General features: G+C 38.7%; 1 protein-coding gene across 1 annotated transcript in view; it reads left to right on the forward strand.

Moving 5' to 3' along the window:
* Window positions 1-2,260: 2,260 nt before the first annotated feature.
* Window positions 2,261-20,071, forward strand: part of RXFP1 (relaxin family peptide receptor 1) — a gene marked incomplete at its 3' end in the record, with an annotated part of 50,642 nt that continues 32,831 nt past the window's right edge. The window contains exon 1 of the mRNA XM_081999681.1: window positions 2,261-3,845. Coding sequence (XP_081855807.1) covers window positions 3,797-3,845 — 49 coding nt within the window. The 5' untranslated portion in view covers window positions 2,261-3,796. The remainder of the gene's footprint in view (window positions 3,846-20,071) is intronic.

The following is a 20,071-nucleotide window of genomic DNA, read 5'->3' on the forward strand; positions in this document are numbered from 1 at the left end:
TCACATTGCTATAATACAAAACCTAAAGTTTGGCCATCAAATGGCTGAGCAAGCAAGAGGTCCACTTCTTGATGCATCATTTCTAAATATGAACAATATCGTCTTCACAACTCTGGATGACAACATGGGCCTAGTTTTACTTTCAGTGCTTCACTCTGCGCTTCTTGTGTTTTATTAGGGGCAGCAAACCAGCTGACAATCCAGTCAGTATTTTCAGCTGAAAATTTACTTTGCTTAACGAGCAACTCAGTTATAAAATCGCCCTTGCCATCTCAATTGTCTTGTGGGCCTTTGACTTGATATATGAGATAAAACATTCTTGAAACTATTCTTAATTAGATCAAGGAAAATTCCTACATTAGGAAAGAGCAAAAATACCTCCGAGGCCCATACTAGTTAGTACTTAGAGCAGCATGGTAACAGGTAGACTTTGTATGCATGCATCTGCCCCATGTAAACTAAAACTTGGAGATACCTTTGCTCCCACCTGTACTGAGTCTGCTTGAAGCTTATCAGCTGTAACATTGAGTGTGGTAGAGTCAGAGTTTGGGGTAAAATATTTGTTAATCTCCAAGGGAGTAGCTGCAGTCTGTGGGTAAGTAAATGTTTTTCTTCAAGTTGAAAAGGGTTTCTTACCTTTTTCCACAGTAGCAATGATTTACAGGCTAGTTTAATTTTTATTTTTAATGGTGGAACTTAGAATGATGATGTATACAACTACGATTTGTTTACTTGTAGGAATTTTCTTCTATGTAGCACCTTATGTGAGTTACAGAAAAAAAAGACTACCGGGTGATAAAACTCCACTAGCAACGCTTATCTGAAAGTGCCTCATAATTGCCATTATTTATTTCTAAACCCTGTATACTCAATTTAATTTCTAACGCTTTGTAATAGAAACATGAGTTGTCTCTTCGCAATAAAATAATAGCCATAATTATTTCGATGTAGTGAAACAGTTCATCGATGTCTTCTGATAGTTTGTGGTGCTGGTGACACAATGTTGGTTAAATGTTTGGGGGCAGGGGATTTCCCCCCACAGGTCTGACAAGTAGGTTCCTACAGTTTTAAAACTGCAATTTTAGACCAACTCTTTGGACCAGTGCTGGATGGCTGTAAAGACAGAAAGACAAACTGTGAGCATTTGTCAGTAAACAAATCAAATGGCACCTTTTTTTATTCCAGTGAACTCAGTTTAACCTGCTCATTTCATAGAACTCAGAGGTGAATGTCTGCATCACAACCCATACTACAGTTTTCTATTTTTTTTAATTTCAGTTGTAGAGTGTATGTACTTAGAAATGCAAGCAAATACTGACCATCCAGGGGAGGCTGAATGTCTTCTCAAAGTTGTTTGAAACAAAGGGGTAATTCGGATGTGTTTTTTCTTTGTTCTGTAAGGAATTAGCATGTAAAGCTTATTGTTTTCTTGAAAAGAGAGTTCTAAAACACCAAAATGTTATAGCTTTTTACATTTTAAAGCAGGAGGGAAGTACTTATTGCCTTTCTAATGTACAGAAGGGTTTCTTCAAAGAAGTAAAAATGCTTTCAAGTAAGGTAAGCCAAAACTATTTTTCAAAAGCTAGTAATGTCCTATTTAATGTTTTGCTCTAATAATGAACTTGCCTCTCCTCCTTCTGCTCTACATTCCAGAGTTCAGCAGCATGCATGCTTGTAACTAGCTTCTTGGTTTAAATAGAACTATGCTGAGAGAATGGGCTGGAAAGTGCTGCTGCTTTATGCATCCTTATTATGAATGTATAAGACATTTAGAAGTGGGAAGATCTCAGTGAATTTTCCATAGAGGTCTTTTCCATTTTCCATTTGTTGCAGCAAAATTATCTTTTTCAAGGACCTTTAGCAAGGATACTCATTGAAGAGGAAGGCTGGAAAGTGACGATTCCCATCGGGGCAGAGCTTCAGAAAATCTATGTGGGTGGTAGGTACCCTGAGGCAGAAAATCTTGAGCTTTTGTAGTGGGCCACACTGCTTTTTGAGGAAACAGCTTGCTTGATTTATTGTATTACCAGGTAAAAATAGTATATTCCAAAAATGTGTATGGTTCCTACACATCTCAGATGGAGGTGAATAAATCATAAGGCAAAAGCCACAGAGGAAACTATACTAGGAAAAAAAACTTCCTCTAGAACATCTGTTCTGTCTCATCCTGCAGTAAAGATGTAGAGCTTTTATCTTAATTTTCCTTGAAAGTCTGTTTCTCTTATTCTTCACATTCTTGGTTCAGTTTCTTCTTCTTATCTTCCCACCTTGGAAGCTCTTTCCAGCTCAGGCATTAGCCCTAGAGTATCTAGGTGTTAGCTTAACACTTGAACAGTTGTTTAAGGCAACTGTGATTTTACTTGATATGCTCCAAAACTAGTCCCCATCTTATAAAAATTTTTTATAGGTCCCTAATCCATTTAATCCATTTTCCCCTGGACAGTGCCTCGTACTAGTGTTGGTACAGTAGATGCAAACAGACTTTTGGGGGCTTCCACAGATAAGAACCTTTTGATTTAACCCCTACTATGTTTTGTATTCTTTTATATTAGAAATGAAGAGACTGCTAGTTCACAATATCTATTTTATAGACAATTTTGCCATAGCAACAATGTGGACTTTGCTTTTGACTATGATATAGACTTTTCTCATTCTCTAAATTTACCATTTCATATATGTGTCTGTGCATGCACATATTTCCTTAGCCTGAGAGGCTTTCTTCCTAAGAACTTGACTTAGCTGCTGACATGTTACCAGTGCTCCCTGACTCATGTCATTCTGGCAAACTGTTAAATATATCAAGTTAAAAAAAAAAAAAAAAAATCTGAATCTCTCTGAGGGCAGGTAAAATTTTAGCTCCTTGCCTCAAGTTCATCTCAACTGACCAAATAATTTTAAAACATATCTTGCTGTGCCGACGAGTGTTAGCCTTCACATTGTAAAAAAAGATTTTTAACTGTGTGACTATCTGTGATTACTGTTACCAGTAGATCATGGTATACACAAACTCAAGGGCCAGATAGGAATGACTCAAACTATTTAAGGAAAGAATCTGTGAAAAAGCTTATCCACACATAGTATACATTTCTGAACATCCCTCTTTGCCCTTTCAGCTTGTTTTCTTCAACATTAGTCATGAAGAGCGGTTAATGTGTAAAAATAGTGATATGCTGTTATTGGAAATAAATTGCATTGCGCATTTTTCGGTATTTCAGTGAGTGACTGGATTGCTACAAAAGGGGACTATGTTTATAAATTTTGCTTCCCCTTACTTGAGAAACCACCAGTTTTTATCTAAACTATAGCAAACATTTAATTTCAAACAGATTTTCCTAAATTGAACTGCACTTTTCAGGCCTCTCGCAGTATCGTGTCTTAAGAGAAAGAAAATTAAGGAGGAGGAAGAAAAAAAAAAAAAAATTGGACTATTGATGACAGTCCTCTGGACCCGGCTGTGTTTTGTGCAGCAGCATCAGCTTTCCTTGGGGCGGACGCGTGCCCACGCGCAGAGCCCAGCCTTCGCCTGCCGCCGAGCGGCCCCCAGCCTGGAAGGGAGAGCCTGAGGAGCCGGTGTGATCCTGGGAACTTTCCTGCGTGCGTGCCAGTGAGGGGAGAGAGAGGGAGGGAGACCTCGCGCGAAGGAGAGCAAGGGGGGCAGGCAGGGGAGAGAAGGGAGCCGGCTGCGGGCTCTGCCGAAGGCTGTCGGAAGCAGAGCGTGCGGGCAGCGCGCTGGCTGGCGTGCGATTTAAGGGACGACGTGCGTTGACTTTATTCATTGAATTGCTGAAGGACAGAGATGACATCCGACGGCTGCTTCTATATGTTCTTGCTTATTGGTACCAAGGGTAAGTGTACCTGGCTTTTTTTTTTTTCCCCTGTTTTGAGCATTGCAAAGCAGATACCTGATAAACTTCAGTAGTGGATTTTTTTAAAAAAATATGGTATCTCAATGTTATTTTACAGTTCTTCACAGCAATTCTTCTTTGATAGAATTGAAGTGTAATGCAATCTCTCAAGGTTACCAGCTACATGTAAGGTTCGGATATTTTTGTATTTAGTGCTCTGAGAATTACCATTAATAGTTATGAGCTGAAATTAAAAAATAAGAAACAGTTTAAACATTGCATAAATACTTGCTGTAAATATTTAATGAAGGTACACACAGAACTGACTCATTTCAGATGCCGTGAAACCCACGTTTTCGACTCAGTGCAGTAGTTTGTAGTGGTACTGTGCAAGTGCTACTGGAATTGGTAGCTCTTGAGAAGTAGATTGTGTTCAGGCAGCAGGAATTTTTACCCTCTGATTCAGCATGATAGGCAGTATAGCATGCAAGATGGAGACTGAATTAAATTCCAGTTTTCCTGCAGATGCAGATCACTTCAGTGTGGTGGGGGCTACACTGGACCTTCCGCTTACTTTAGTAACATTTCCTTCATTTCATTCGAGTACCCTGTCTGTACGTGCTGCTTTTGACTTGGGTAAAGCTGTCCCTGTGAAGCTGCTGATACTGAACTGTATGTTGGATTTTCCTAATGATTATCGTTTTCTTTAGTTGTGATTTTTACATTAAAAATTGCTTTTTGTTGCACAATGTCAAGACTAAAATAATGTTGTTTCAGTTTCACAGATGAAACGGGTACCCTTTGCAATATCAATGGTTCTGTTAAAAGGAGCATAAGGGTGAATTCTACCACCTTCTTCTGTATTGAACAATAGTTTGCTCTCTCCTGCTTTTAAATTGAATCTTTTGGGGTTTACATGTGCATACTATGCTGCTTAACGTAAGATTTGAAAGGTATATTGCCCACATTAGGACTTTGGGAAATAGAACTCCACTTACAGTTATTTTTATAAAGCTTAGTTAAATGTGTAGAAAAACTCCAAGCAGTTCTATTATGTTTTGGAGGAATACATAATATGTGAGCTGCGAGCATGAAAAAACAGGCATATTAATGGATTTGGAATTAAGCAGGCTATGATAAGGAGATCTTATCAAGCCTGTGAGCAAAGCCTGGCTTCATGTGCACCCACATTATCCATGAGCAATAATCCAATATTTAAAGGTAGTACTTCAAGGTATGCAAAATAAAAGCTAAAGGATTTCAGCAAATTAATCCTTTCACATTACTGTTTTCTGTATCAAAACAGTAAAATGTTGGCACATTCGTCCAAGATGTGCAAATCATTATTGGTATAATTTCTGCTGGGTTAACTTCATCTCAGCTGTGGAATTTATAAAGCCTATCAAAATATATTTAAAGCATATTGCAAAATAGGATAGCAGATGAGGACTGTGAAGGACTACAGGCCTTTTAGTATTACAGTTACGATGGCCGTTATCTTTTTTTGGTGTTTATTGGCTCATCATAATATAGCGTGTTGTAACACCTACAGGAAAAACCACATGGCTCAGCTCAATTTGTTAGAGGGAGCAGCAGTGCACCTGGAGATTAAAGCACGTGCATGTATCGAGTCTCTGCTGCCTGTTAGTGCTCTGTTTCACACCAAAATTAGTTCCTGTTCAGTGCCATCTCTCCTAACCTCACTCACTGCACAGCTCGTCGTTCCGCTGCCTCTCAGAGTTTTAGCCTGTAATCTGAATTGTAGCCACATCTACAAGTTGGCTGATTTCATCTGCACAATATATTTCAGCTTTGCTCAAGTCTTCAGGCTAGCTGATGTTAAAACAAACACTCCTGAAGTAAGTGTAACTGTGCTTAGAAGTTGGATTTGTTGTTTATGGACTGCTAGAAGTTCACCCGTAGAGTTTTGTTGTGGGGTGGTGGGTTTTTTTGTTTGTTTGGATGATTGATTTTTAATTTCTACAACCCACAGGTGCTCCTACTTCTTTAAAAAGTAAAAAGAGAAATGCCTATCACACAAACTACTCTTGCCTGACCCATCCATATCAATCCAATCTACGTCTGTTTAGTTTTCCATTCAACAGCTAAAGTTGCACACAAATAACTCCAATAGCTCTTTTATTTTACTCTCTTCCTTCAGATCCTTCATTAAATCCTTTTATACAAGAAACTTTCCTTCCAAAAATCCAAATAATCCAAATTATCAAGCTTTTTATGCACCAGCAACTCTCAGCAACTGCCTGACTACTTTCCCATGTGGCATATACCATACCAGGCAGAGGGTTTCTTTGAACACAAAGCAGCATGTATACTGTGGTTTTCACCGGCACAACAGCATCACTTGGAGCATGGAGGGACGTAAATTCCAGGCTCCAGCTGTGGAACCGGCAGCATTGAATGGGCAGCCAGGATAAGCACGGGCCGGGGCGGCTCGCCCCGCTTGTGAGGCTAGCAGGTCACTTGGGCACGTGGCTGGCATCGCACTGGCTGCGGCCACATCTTCCCTCTTGGCAAAATGATCAACCGTAACTGCTGCAACAGCCACGGTGCACATTTGTGTCTTTAGAGTCACTCTGATGGGCTTGCTGGGGACTATAGCAGACTGTTTTGTCCTCCTGGACCTCAGCTAAGTGACAGACTCTGAAACGCTTCATTTATCAATCATTAAGAAAAAAAGAAGAACATTAGTATCTAAAACTATTCAAAGTTAATTCCAAAAGGGATTTGGCAGGCTCTTTGTGGAAAACAATTGCAAGTGTTACTATTTTAACCCTGTATGCTCTGTGCCCCTGCCTATTGTTTTGGAAAACCTAAGTTTTCCAATCCTATTTCTGCTTGTGACTACAGTTCCCCTTCCCTCCTCTTTCTGTTCTTCCCCTCGTATATTTATTTTTTCCCTTTCCCTTACCCTCACTTCAAAATGCCAAGGAACACTTTCTTAAAACCATCTGAAACTTGTTAGCCCTTCTGGTGCTGCATGCATGTGACAGCTGTTTTCATGACCAAGATCTCTTATACCAAATACTTTCTGTCAAATGTGGGAAAGAGACCGTTCCAAGTCATTTGGAGAAGTGCAAGTTTAGGATTGTGCAGGATAGTGCTCTTGTTTACATAGTTTGTAACAAATTTTAAGATCCCTTCCAGATTTGTAAATAGGAAAGTGAAATTACTTCAGCCTTTGCACAAGCTCAAATAATCATTGTGTAATAATAATTTTTGGTTGTTTCTTTTCTTTCATTTGACTTGGGCAATTCATCTGACTGGCATCCCTGTGGCTAGAGGAATAATGTGCCTCTTGTATATCTATGTGTACAACAAAAATCAGTATCTTTACAGAAAATCAGGGATGAAGACTAGATTTCCTGAGGAAAATTTCCTCTAATGTCAGTTAGTTGTCAGGCAGTGGAAAGCCTACACAATGATGAACTAAAGCTCTGAAGGTTAGATCTTGTCATCTGCACAGGCTGGTCTGCCCGCAACTGCTGCGCGGGCAAGGATGCTTCACCCCTCCACTAATAGGGGCTACCCAACTTGCAAACCTGTCTTGACTGTTTATAGCGACTCTACCAGACTTGAAGCATTTGCTCGGAAATTTTACGTGCAATGTGGACTCTTTTTCACCTCGAGCAAGAAGACAAGCAAAACATTACCAAAATAATTTCAGTTTTTCAGAAAGTGAGGAATCAGTACTTTGCCTGTGTTGAGAGATTCTGGGAATCTTCTATGAAGCAACGCCTTTTCTTAAATGCATAAGGATGTCTGCAGTATCACTCTACAAAATCATGGTGTCTGAGACGTAGTCCTCTGACAGGCCATCCTGCTAGAGCTGATGAGTCTGTTCAAGCCTAGTTGGAGTAGCGTAAAGATTAACCTTCTCTAATGGATGTTCCTGGGTGCTAAAGGCCAGTGTGAAACTCATCAGAGGAACTGTCACCAGTGATCTCGGCAAGGGTTTCCTGGTGGTGCCATGTGTCCTATACTTTGAAGCCACCAAATCAGACTTTGAAACGTCTGGTTCAAGGCAGGAGGTGTAGGAAGCTGAGAGGATCAGGAAGTCATATTGATTGTGTCCGAAAGACAGAGAAGGTGAAAATGTATTGGGAAGGGCTGAGTGAGGAGACTAAAAAAAAGCAGGGGCTAAAGGGAGAGGAGGGGGGAAAGAGAGGTAAGGGAAAAGGCTAAGGCTACGTAGGGAAAATGGAAATCAGAAAGGCTGTTAGGAGGGTAGAGCCTGAGGAAAGGGATGTGTGAGAGGGAGCCAGCAGGGAACAGTGAATTAAAGGAGGAGGACAAGGAGCTCTGGGAGAGGGGAGTGTCTGAAGAATAAAGTCAGAGGATGGTGAGACCAGAAATAGGACCCTACGTGGACAGAAGGGGGGAAGAGGATGGGAAGCAGGTAGCGATCAGGCGAGAAAGGATGGGAATGAGGTACATGGCCAGGGTGAGGAAAAGATGAGACAGAGCAGAAAAAGGAGCAGTGCTTGGCGGGTTGAGCACTGTGCTACAAAGCCAGAAGGAAGCTCAAGATTGTCCTGTTGCTTCGTGTTTCCTTGCAAAATGCCTCCTCCTGCATGATGCCTCTGCTCGGAGGCTGGTAATTAATGCTGTCAGATCACTCTACCCTCTCAAACGCCGAAGGTCTGGAGAGCTAAAGGGTCTGAACTAGTGGTGCAGCACGGTGTCGTGTTAGAAAATACCGTAGGAAAGCTGATGTCCCGGACTATTAAAGGAGGAAGTTACCTATATCACAGAATGTTATTAATTCTGCAAACTTGGTGCTTAGGAGTCGAGACAAAGGACGCAATCTTAATTTGTCTTGTGTGCACATACTATGTTTTTTTCATGCTATAGCACCACAAAAACTTGTGCTTTGTGTCCTGCTTTCGAAGAATGAATCGGAACTGCATAGTGAATTAGGCTGCATGTGTGACCCCTTACTCATTTGCTGTAGAAGACAAAGATAAAATGTGAATGAGGCTGGAGATTACAAAACGAGAGCCATGTGACGAAGGCAACTGAACTCTGCTGTGTAAAAGCGATTTCTGTTCCTGTTTCTTGCTCCAGACAGTGATGCTCCACATGCTTTGTAAATGGATAATAATTACATGGCAGGTTTTCCGGGTTTTTTGGCTTGATCATCCTGATGTGGCAGTGTTCATTTCACAGCTGCCACTGAAGTCTGTAAAAGCTGTGCTTTAAGCAGTCTGTGAAGCTGATTCTGAAAGTAGGAATCTAAAGTTAGCAGAAACACTTGCCATGCATATGTTAATATCTCAGCTCCCCATCTGAGCAAAAATACCACGTTCTAAACTGTAACCTAAGCAGTCTGTGAGATTGGAAGTCTAGTTATTGTACCTGTATGACCGAACTGATGAGGAATTTTAATATTCTAACTTGTAAGTGGTTTGGCTGTAGGCTGAGCAGCAGGATGTCAGTAATCCATTCAAGACAAAGTGTAGGTAAAATGCCTGCAGTGTTATATGGGAGTGTGTGTGCAGAAATGTATGAAATCTAGACATCTCTGACGGAATTTGAATGTATGCTGCTAATAATTGATGTTGCACATGAAGAAGCGACTTCGTATTTGCGAAGAAGTAATGCAGTATATTACACCCGCTACCTGGCGTGTTGCCCTCAGTGCTCATGAGGGATCCAGCATGCAGTTGGCTGGTGTGACAGGGCAAGAGACGGATACCGAGAAGAATGACTGATGGGAAAACGCGGGTTTGACTAAGTCTCTGGAGCCATCAGCTGTGGCCGGCCAGGGAGAGCCAGCACTGGGAGGGCCAGCGGCCCCTGCGCACCTGATGTCAGGGGTGGCCGGGCGGTGGGGAGGAAGAGCCCAGTGGCAGCTACACTGGTCCTGCGGGACTTGCGCGCGTGAGGTCACGTCGCAGAGTTTATCCGGAGAGGACGTTAAATCACCCAGTCCCGTATAGCACGGGTCGTTGTGTTCCGCCCACGAACTCTGTAGCAATCCCGAGGCTTGATTTGGTCAAAATGTTTATTCTCAGTCAAGTAATTGTTTCCTCCAGCGGAGAGCAAGTGCCACCGTGGCACTAAGAATGGCCGAGGCCGTAGGGTGACCGAGGCTCGAAGATGTGCATAGGTCTGCCAAAGCAGGCGAACATTGCCTCTTTCTCCTCTGTTCTGCAGAGAAAATAAAAGCACGGACTTGACCTGGGAGAAAAACATCTTTTTCCCGCTACAGCCCTGATTGTCACTGCTGGGCTGAAAGTGAGGAAAAAGGCACGGTGCTCAGAAAGGTGGTGGTGGGTTTTTTTTACTCAGAAATATATATAATTTTTTTCTGTTTTACTTTGTTTTTCGGTTGCGACTAAAAAAAGAGGTCTAAAAATAGGTGAGAGCGTGATAGACCAGCTCTTCTTTGGAATCCGCTACTAAGAACAGTAGTAGTTTTCCTTTCATGAAACTTAATTTCTGGACATATCGTAGCTAAAGCCGAAGTTTGCGCTGTATGGAAAAAAAAAGGTACTATGTTAATGGCTTTAAAAGCCATGTGATTGTAGGTCAAATGCCTTGATTAGTCTGGAGAAGTCAATAGTAACACAGTCGACAAAGATGATCTGCGTTTTTAGAAGTTCATTCAAGAAGGCCCATCTACCATGAAAATACACTCCCTGATGTCATTTCCTGGTCTTCAATTCCATGTTAAAACATGTGAATTAACTGTTATGCCCTAGGAACCATAGAGGCTGCTTTTCAGAAACTTTCATTCTTTTCTAGTATTCAAATAATACTGCAAGCCTCTAGTTCTTTTGGTATTTTCTTCATATTTCAAAGCCTGTTGTGTAATAACATTAGTTTCAAAGTGTTTCTCAAGTAATTCCTTTCGAGTTCCTCCTATGGCTGGTTTGAAAATATTTTCATTTAGAAATGCTGCTTTGTCTTTGGTACAGATTTTCAGCATCATGCAGAAAGGATACAACTGCTTTCTTCTTTCCAAATACATATCAAAAACAGGTATTGAAGGGCTTCTCTACACTCCTAAGACTTATATGTCATGTGAGGATCTTTGTTTTTCTTAATATGTTTTAGAAAAAGTTATTCTTAAATCAGTACTGATTGTTTCTCTAGCATGCTTACCTATACATTTTTAGGTTTTATCACTGTTTTATTTTATTTTCTTTTTTTTTTAAACCTTTCATTGACATATTCACTGCTTTCATATAACTTTTTAACCAGATTGGTTCCTTGCCCAGAGAAATAGTTCTTGTATTTGTGGATGTGCAGCTTTGGAGAATGTAACGGGTATTTTTAGATAATATCGTGTCAACAATTTTTTTTAAGTACTGGGATATGATCTTGTAAGTTACAATTGTGTTATCCTGATATAATTGGCTTATTCGATCTATTAAAAAACAATGCAGCCAGATTGTGATGTCTGGTAATACAAAAAACTCTTTTTAGGAATTAACTATTCTTTGAAATATGATAGAAAAAAAATTCTCCATTTTAGATGTCAGGTTTTAAGATTTACTCTCTGGACATACCCAGCAACGTCCTGTACATTTTATGTAGGAGCTAAGCATATTTAATACATCTTCACCGGGTAGGCTATATGTAATTGTGTCAAATAATGTAAGGATCTCACAGTTACAAAAAAGAAAAAGGTGCTGCCTTTAATCTGACAGACAATTAAAGTACGCAGACGCAGTGACTTTAGATCATAAACGTCCTTTCGCATCCTCTCGTGTGGGATTTGAGATGTCTGTCAAAGCATTTAGCTCTGCAATTTTTAAAGCCTCGGCAAAAGCCGTGTTTCAGTTCTCTCTCTCCTCATCCTCCCTTCCGCTGTCACGATGCCGGCTATCGCGACAGCCTCTCGCCGTGTGTGGGTTTGGCTGGCGTGGGGTCGAGAGGAAGAGGAGGAGGAGCTAGAGACCATGTGGGGGTGGGACCCACCAGTAATCCGTGCCCATGGGTCGCTTAGCCCAGCTGTGTCCAAAATGGAGACAAACTTCTGAATGTAGCCGCTCGCTACCTTTTCCAGTTCGGTTGGGGAAAATTAACGTCCAGATAACTTACACCGACGTGCTGCTAATGCAACACCTCTTTACGTACATTAATAACGGTATAAAAGCTAAAAGTTATAACCTTAAAATCTGTAAATCTTAATCTGCACCCACAATTTTATATAACCTGCAAAAGAAGCAATAAGCCAGCTGCCTCTGGCATGGTTCAACCAGCTAACAGTAGCCACTTTAAGAAAGTCAAAAGTCCTATTAGCTTGAGATAATTTCTGGTTTATGGCACTTTAACTGGAGTGTCACAACTTACAGTGGTGAGTTATGTTTACTCATAGCAAAATATAGTAGAGATTGGAAAATTTGTGATTTTTGAATTGAACCAAATATTCATGATTCAGAATCCAATGATAATGCATTTATTTAAGCACAGTGTCTGCAAACTGATTTTTCACAGAATGGTCCCGTGAGCTCTTAGAGGACAAATTCCCTAAAATACTTTCAAATTATTTTACTTCAAAACAGAACAACAAAGTATTCCATTTTTGTAATACTTCAGGAGGGTGGAATCTAGATTTATAGGGCACAGCAACCTCCCAAATCTGAACTTGTAGTTCTATATTAAAGTTCTTAATAGTTATAAATGGTTCTTAGTAACAAAAATATGTGAATAAATAAAATATATAAAATAATCCTGTCTTGGGCTCACCAAGAAATAATATACTTTTATTGTTACAAAATTATTCTTAAGTATGCTTCAGAGCTTCATTTTAAGTAATCCTGGCTTATTTCCATTGTAAAGAACTATCATTAAAATCCTTTTAGCTTTTATTAAAGGCACAATGAATGAAAAAAACAGATTACATTTCATATTTCAAATAGTCATGTAGGGCTCCCAAAACACTTTTTTCCATCTCTCTCTCTCTGGAATCTTAGATAGCAAAAGCTTACCTGAGAGTATTTTACAAAGAGTTATTTAAGACTGTGTTACTTGGGAGAAGAGGAAAAATATTGTGCCTTCTGAAATTGTGGCTGGTGTGCAGCTTGCTTAGGTCAAGCGACTCTGTAGCACAATAAGAGACGAAAGAGCAAAAGAAGGTGGAGAAGAAAATAAAATCTCCCACTGCTCCCCTTCAGGTCCACTTTTTGACCTCAGAAAAGTTAGGCAAAGTGTTACAATCTGTTTTAGATTGTATTCTGTTATGAGGAGAAGTTAATGATAGTCACAAAATTCTTTGCTATTCTGATCATTTACAAATAACGTATTCTCAAAACATCATACAATTAAAATATCAGCAAGTTGTCTCCCTGTTTGTTGTCTTTCTAATTTCTTTCCCTCTTTCACTGCAGCCTTCTCTTAGAGCTTTGCTACAAGTACTTTCTGTCTCATCTCCTGGATTTCTTTTTACTTGCATGCATGAATGCACGTGTACAGAAACTCCTCTCGTGTATACGATACTGTGTCACGGAGGTCACTTAAATCTGCTTTCTCTTTATGGAAACTCAAGAGACATATTACAAATGTCTGTTGTTTGTTAATTTAAATAATTTAGTTTTCAGTAATCAGTGTTTCGCTTTCCCTTACTTTGCATATGGCTGGCTGGGTTAACTCGTGCAAAGCAACAAGTCTGAAGTAAACTTCTTTACAGTAATCTCTAATTACTGTCATTATGCATCTAAATTCAGAATGCTGGTTATCCAGATGATGCGAATGATTGTTGCTTGAGGGATGCTAATTTCTTGATAACCAGCTCTCCTTGGTCCTCTTGGCTAGCGTACACTTTTAATTATTTGGTTGTTCAGATTTAAAAAAAAAAACAAACTTCATTAGCTTACTACGAAGCATGCTATGAGATAGGAAAATAAATGGAAGATACACAGCAGTATTTGCCATGTAAGAAACTCTTTTTCCCCTGGGATTACAAAACATCAAAAATGTCATTCCTGGTGTGAAGCTTTTGAGGCTTTTTTTTTTTTTTTTTTTTTCCAAATGTCTTTAAATCATTAACTCTCACAAATGCAGTGTTTCAAAGGAGGAAAAAACCTATTATATGAAACAGATTTCTTTTATCTGTGGGCCTTAAAGAGTCAGCCCAAGTGCACTCCTCAGTGGTTGTGAGGAAGAATCAGCTCCTGGGAAGGGAGTTTTCCTTGATTTTGATGGCTAACCATTGCCTTTCTGGGCAGGATGGTACTGACTTATATCCATGTATTTAGCACCTTTACATTGGTGCCTTCGTTTTTGTTCTATATCTAACGCCACCTGAACAAAACCCTAGTGTTTCATGTGTCCAGCTTTAGATTTGATATTGCACCACTGTGAAAAAGAAGTTAGTGAAATTGAAGGAGTTACACCAATGCAAAACAACGCTGGGGCTAAGGAAAGCCTGCCCTGATGTATTTTCTGTGGGAAATCGTGTCAGACTATGGAGATAGAACTTATTCCTAAACAGAAAAAATAGTCAGATATCATTTAAATTCTGCATGTTTGGGGAGAGGAAGAAAAGGGGAAGGGGAGTGACAAAAAAGTTTGGCTCTGCTCATTAATTTGTGACTTTGTTAAACATTGTGCTGAACCCTCATCTTCTGGGAACGCCCTACAAAAGTTAAGTTTCCAGATAAAATTAATTATACTATATATTGGGGCTTTTTCAAATAACACTATCTCTTTCAGCTCTTACTTTGCATCAGAATCTTTTTATTCCAAGTTCTGTGTGAGCGGAACAAAAAGACAAATTAATAAAAGGTACAAGAGCCAGATCCTCCGGCAAGATGCCACGTGACCAGCCTGAATTGCTCTGCTGGCAGTTTCTGGCCCTGGAGTAGATTTATCTGGCAGTTATACAAAAAAGATCTTCCAGCACTATAGCTGGATTAATTAGACTGAGTTGTCTGTGGCATAACTGATAACTAACTTCAGTAATATTGTTAGGAGATTGGAGTCTATATTTTCAAAAAGATAGTACAAATGTTCTGCTTTGGAAAACGCTTCTGAAATGAAAGCATTGTGAAACCCCCAGCGAGACAGAAAGGTCCTATATGAAATTAAAAGCCAAGACAGTGACCAGATTGGCATGCAATATAGGCAGTTGTAATATATGCATCTTTCGTGCTAAAATCCTTTGCACTATATTTTGCGTTCAATGAAAGCAAACATTTTATATAGCCAGTCATAAACTTAACGCGTGTAGTTCAAGCGCTAAAGTAGTACATATTCCTGGAATGACATCTAATATGGTCTACTAAAGATAAATGTAATGCAATAAAACTAAAAATGTAATTCTGTGCAAGAGCAACAGCCAAAATATAAAAAAATTGCTAGTGTTTTAGAAATGAAGCTGTTGTAACCATTTGACAATCTGAATAAATGCCACTGTGTCACTTGCAACCAATAAAATCTGAAATTACAAACGTAATGCATATGCTATACAGGTATTTAGAAAATGCTATAGACATCAGGGCTGAACAACTAGCAAAGGAGGAGAGGAGCAAATTACAGAAAAGGCAGCGTAGTGCTAACAGTTTAATTACACTCCTGTGGGGATCCTGTGCGGATGTTTAAATCTCTTAAGCCACTGATGCTTTGCCTCAAGGATTAATGCTAAAATATCTATCACCACTAGAGCAAGGTCTGTGTTTGTCTACAAGTTTTGCCCAAGGGGTTACTTCAGATGTGTACATTAACAGCATTAAATTCAAGTGTGTGAACTGCTTTTTATTTTTGTATGAAACTAGAATCTATTTTCAATATGTCATTTATGGACAGTTTTTAAATGTTAATAACAATAATTTTAATAGTATGGGATTCCCATTACATATTCACAGAAATTATCAGGTTTAGAAGAGTCTTTATAAAATTACATGCTGGGGAAAAGAAAAGTGCGCTCCCACCAAAAAAGCTGTAATAAATTAAGTAAAAACATGCAAGAGTTAACTTCATATTCCTATCCTGAAATACACAGGACTAACTTCATCCTAGTCTCTATGATAAATTGCTCCAAAATCCCCTTGTTTAGTGCGAAGAAGCTGAATAATTCCGAACAAAACCAGGAAATTTAATGTAAGACTTAAGTATCATTCACTTCTAGATATTTTTGTAATGGAAAAATTCAGACAGCCAATTATTTTTTTAAAAATAAGATCTTTTTAAGATGTCATATCTTTTTTTTTTTTTTCCCCTGCCATTTGGTGACTAAAATGCTTCTAATCAGAGCTGGTCAACCACTTGTCACTACTATTTTTTGTCAATCATGAATTAACCATCTTTTAAGTTAAAGGAATTCATGGTTATAAACTTGTTATAGCCTTGTTCTGATGATATATCTTTGAAAATAAAGGTTACATGCCTCTGTGAGGTATCCTCCTCTATATTACACTAAAGTTTTTTTCAAAGCCAGTTCACATGCCCTTCAAATACTTTTCAGCAGAAGAGGAATTTTTTTAATCAACTGTCATCTTGAAGTATTCAGGCTAGCACAACTTTAATGGTTTTTTTGTTGACTCTTTCTGTTTTAGCTGAAGAAAACATTGTGTTTCAAAACAAGTATTTCAAATGAGTGTTTTCAGTCTTCTCTTGCTCTAGCCCATTTCCCACTGCGTCTAGAAGTATCACAATTAAACTAAGTTACGGGAGGGTGGCAATACTCCCACCATTTGATAAATTTACACTGGTCTCTGAAAAATTTGGGCTTTTGTAGGTAAAATAACTTTCCATCATAGTAAGTACATGGTGGAATCTTCAGTACCATGATCATTCCTTGGTCATTGTCGTCTAAGGACTCCTTTTTAAAAACAGTTGGATTTCCTCAGCCCCAGTACTTTTAAACTGGTAACTTACTCAAAGTGAAGAAAAACATGTTAGCTTCTTTGGCTGATGGAATTTGAGAGTCATTTTGGACTCACAACAATGGGTCTTTATGTGATTCAAACTTTGGAAAATACAAAAATACTTTCCTGATACTATGATACGCCCTTGTTTGAACCTGTGTGCAATACGGTTGAGACTGGTGTGACTAGCAAGTACCAAGCAATGAGCAATGATGCTTTGATTAGTTTAATTGCTTATGATTAGTTTAATCAGCCCAGTATTGTTCCCATCACAGAGTTATGGAAGCTACAAGTAACTGTGTTAAGTTCGTGTGCTTCTAGTGCACGCGTCCCTTATTTGGTTTCTCAAACAGCATTTGTGACCCAATCTCTGTTTACAAAATTTTGTGCCATTCTTCAAAGAACGCGCAAAAACAGTGAGCTTCATGAATCAATGTAGTTGGAAGGAAAGCCATGTTGTCCTGGGAATACGTTGTTCTTGGCTTGCCCAAATGCGTTCCCTCTTTTGATTTCATTTTATGATAACTTAAAAACAGGCTGTCATGTACTTTCCCCAGTGATTCTGCATCCCTGCAACAGAGGAAAGAGCCTTGCCATCTTATACTAGATGACAACCCAACTCTTGTTTATTCTCTTAAAAAAGGAAACCAGTGGTAAATTAGTTTTATATTTTAAAGACTAGTAGGAAGAGTGTTATCCACTTTCTTCAAGCTAGAGGAAAGATCACAGATATCTGTCTTAGCAATAAGTGCCTGAAAGCAGCAGGTGTGGACAAGCTTAAAAGCTGTATGACATGAATTTTTGTTTTCTTTTTGAAAGTTTGAGAAGAATTGGGGGATAGAGGGGGACCCTAAGTACATGACAGACATACCTAAATTGCAGAATCATGAACATGCACTACTGGGTAGAACATTATTCTGTGTTGAGACAGCAAACATCTTGTCAGAAAGATGCTTGTTTGTGTTTTTGCCATTTGTACTGATACCAGTTCACCTATTTCTTTTCTATTTGCTCTAGAAACATTGCAAAGTATCTTAATATTTACTCTGATCATTATGAGAAACAAAATTTTGCTGGTACAGTATAGCTAAAATGTGTGAAATTATCTCTATGTCACCAAGAGGCAGGAGATCATTTGCTGTATGAGGTATATGAAGAAAAGATTTATTTTACATGGAGTATCTGTAAAAGCAAACCTTCTGACATAATCGAGTCTGTCACAGATTTATACTTTTCATCTTCATAACTGAGACCAAACTAAATCTGTCCTGAGTTCCACCTTTTCTCTAGTTTCTACCTTTGTAGCTAATTTTTTTATACACAGTTTAAAAATTTTTAGTCTTCCTTTACCTATCAGTCTACATTTGCCGTATCTCTGAAGATAGGTGAGTTTGTTTTCTGTTGACCGTGTAAGATAACAATATTGGCCCAAACTTACTCCTTACAAAACACAAATAAATTATATTAATCAAGCTATATTAGAGTTCAAGTTGATTGCTTATATGGTTTGCTGATGGTACTTCTTTTGTGTTATGGGAGGTCTTGTGCTGTTACAATGCTAGTTTGGTGGTAAGAAGCCAAGCTGAGATGTTCTATCCCGGATGAGCAATGAATGATAACCTATAAAACAATAGAGGTACCTTTTGAAGCTTGATACTCATATGGAACAGACACATAACCTATGGATTAATAAAAGGATTACAAAATAACATTTTTCTTTTTCTTGATTTACCACCACTGTGAAACAGCCAGTGACATGACATGATAATAATCATTATAATAATTTTTAGAGCTATTCTATCAGGGAGTTTAGCTGCTAAAAAAAAAAAAGGACAATGAAACAAGATAGTAGAAGTGTGGTTCAATTTTTTCATAGTGGAAAATCAACAACAGGTAGAAAAGATGACACCTTTAATACTGCATCACAAAGCATGATAGATCATTATCTTGGCGTGATAAACTCCAGTGTCAGTAAAGCTTGTATTTGCAAAATAGGAAGCATAGTTTTTTGTTGCTGTTGTTGCAGTGCTATCTTTATCCATTTTCCTCACATAATTTCCTTAATCCGAAAGAGAATTGTTTGAATATTATCTAGTATTTTACAATGGATTTTACTGTCTTATCTCCTGTCTACCTTTGTCAGCTTTGCCAAATATTTCCTCAGAGGGTTGGGGGATTTTCCATTCATAAATCTCCTGCAATCTGCAGGGTCCAAACTTATGTCTTTTTTTGCATAAACAAGGTGATGTTAACAAGTCCATGGACAAAGACCAGTGCTTTCAATGATTCAGCTAGGATGAAGTTGTTAAGTGTTGATGCCTTGTTATCTTCTTTCCCAGGCAGATATTTACATGCCAGGGTAATCTGACATAGCACAAAATGAGTAATGCAGAGATTCAGAATAGATATCACCAAGGCTATAAATTTACAGAGAATTCAAAACATTAAACACAGTGAGAGATTATGTACTCTTTCACAAAGAATGATTTCTAAACTGCAGCAGTAAATGCTTTAATCAGTACAGGGATTAATACTATTTGACTAATTAATAGTAATTTCTGGAAAGAACTATGAAAATCCATTGAATGGTACTGTGGGAAGATAAATGCCATCATTTGAAATTTAAACTGCACAGAGATCAGCCCCTTTAAGCACAAAGTTTAGCTCAGTCTGAATATGTCTCCAGTGTGTAGGGTAAAAGGCTTGACAAAATGTAAGGGGTTGCTTGGTGTGGGTTTGTTTGTTTTTTTTTTTCTCCATTTGTGTTTAATTTTTCCATATTGGTGTCTTTTACCTTGTGTTTCAGTAGCTACTCAGATTGTGACAGATAACTGCACTGAAGGGAGCCTCACTTGTCTTTGAATTCTTTTTGTGGCAAGAGACTTTAGACACTAAGTTCTACACATACTCTCTTTTCTTAACACTATGCCTGCATAAGATTTTTTTGCTACTTGTTTTTGGGTGGAGCAGAATAAACATAATGTTCTGAATACAACTGTAGAACAGCAGAGAGGTTTATGAACAATACACAAGTGTGAATTCACCCTTGGATTAGAATATAGACTTATTTTTGGTACCCTATACATGAGAGGGATAAGGAACTAAAGTGTCTTTGAGCATTTGTATAGGTTATACAGTTGTGGATAAAAGCAAATCAACTTTTCAAAATCGTATGGTGATTGTTAGCTGGAATGTATGACTTTCTATGCAGGACGGTTCTGACAGCAAAGATAATTCTGTGCATATGGGAATAACAGAATATTTATCACAGAATCACAGAATCACTAAGGTTGGAAAGGACCTTCAAGATCATCAAGTCCAACCATTAATCCAGCGCCACCATGTCCCCTAAACTATGTCCTGAAGCGCCACATCCACACGTTTTTCGAA

The sequence above is a fragment of the Phaethon aethereus genome (genome assembly GCF_964289735.1).
Source record: "Phaethon aethereus genome assembly, chromosome: 4".
Classification (NCBI taxonomy): Eukaryota; Metazoa; Chordata; class Aves; order Phaethontiformes; family Phaethontidae; genus Phaethon; species Phaethon aethereus.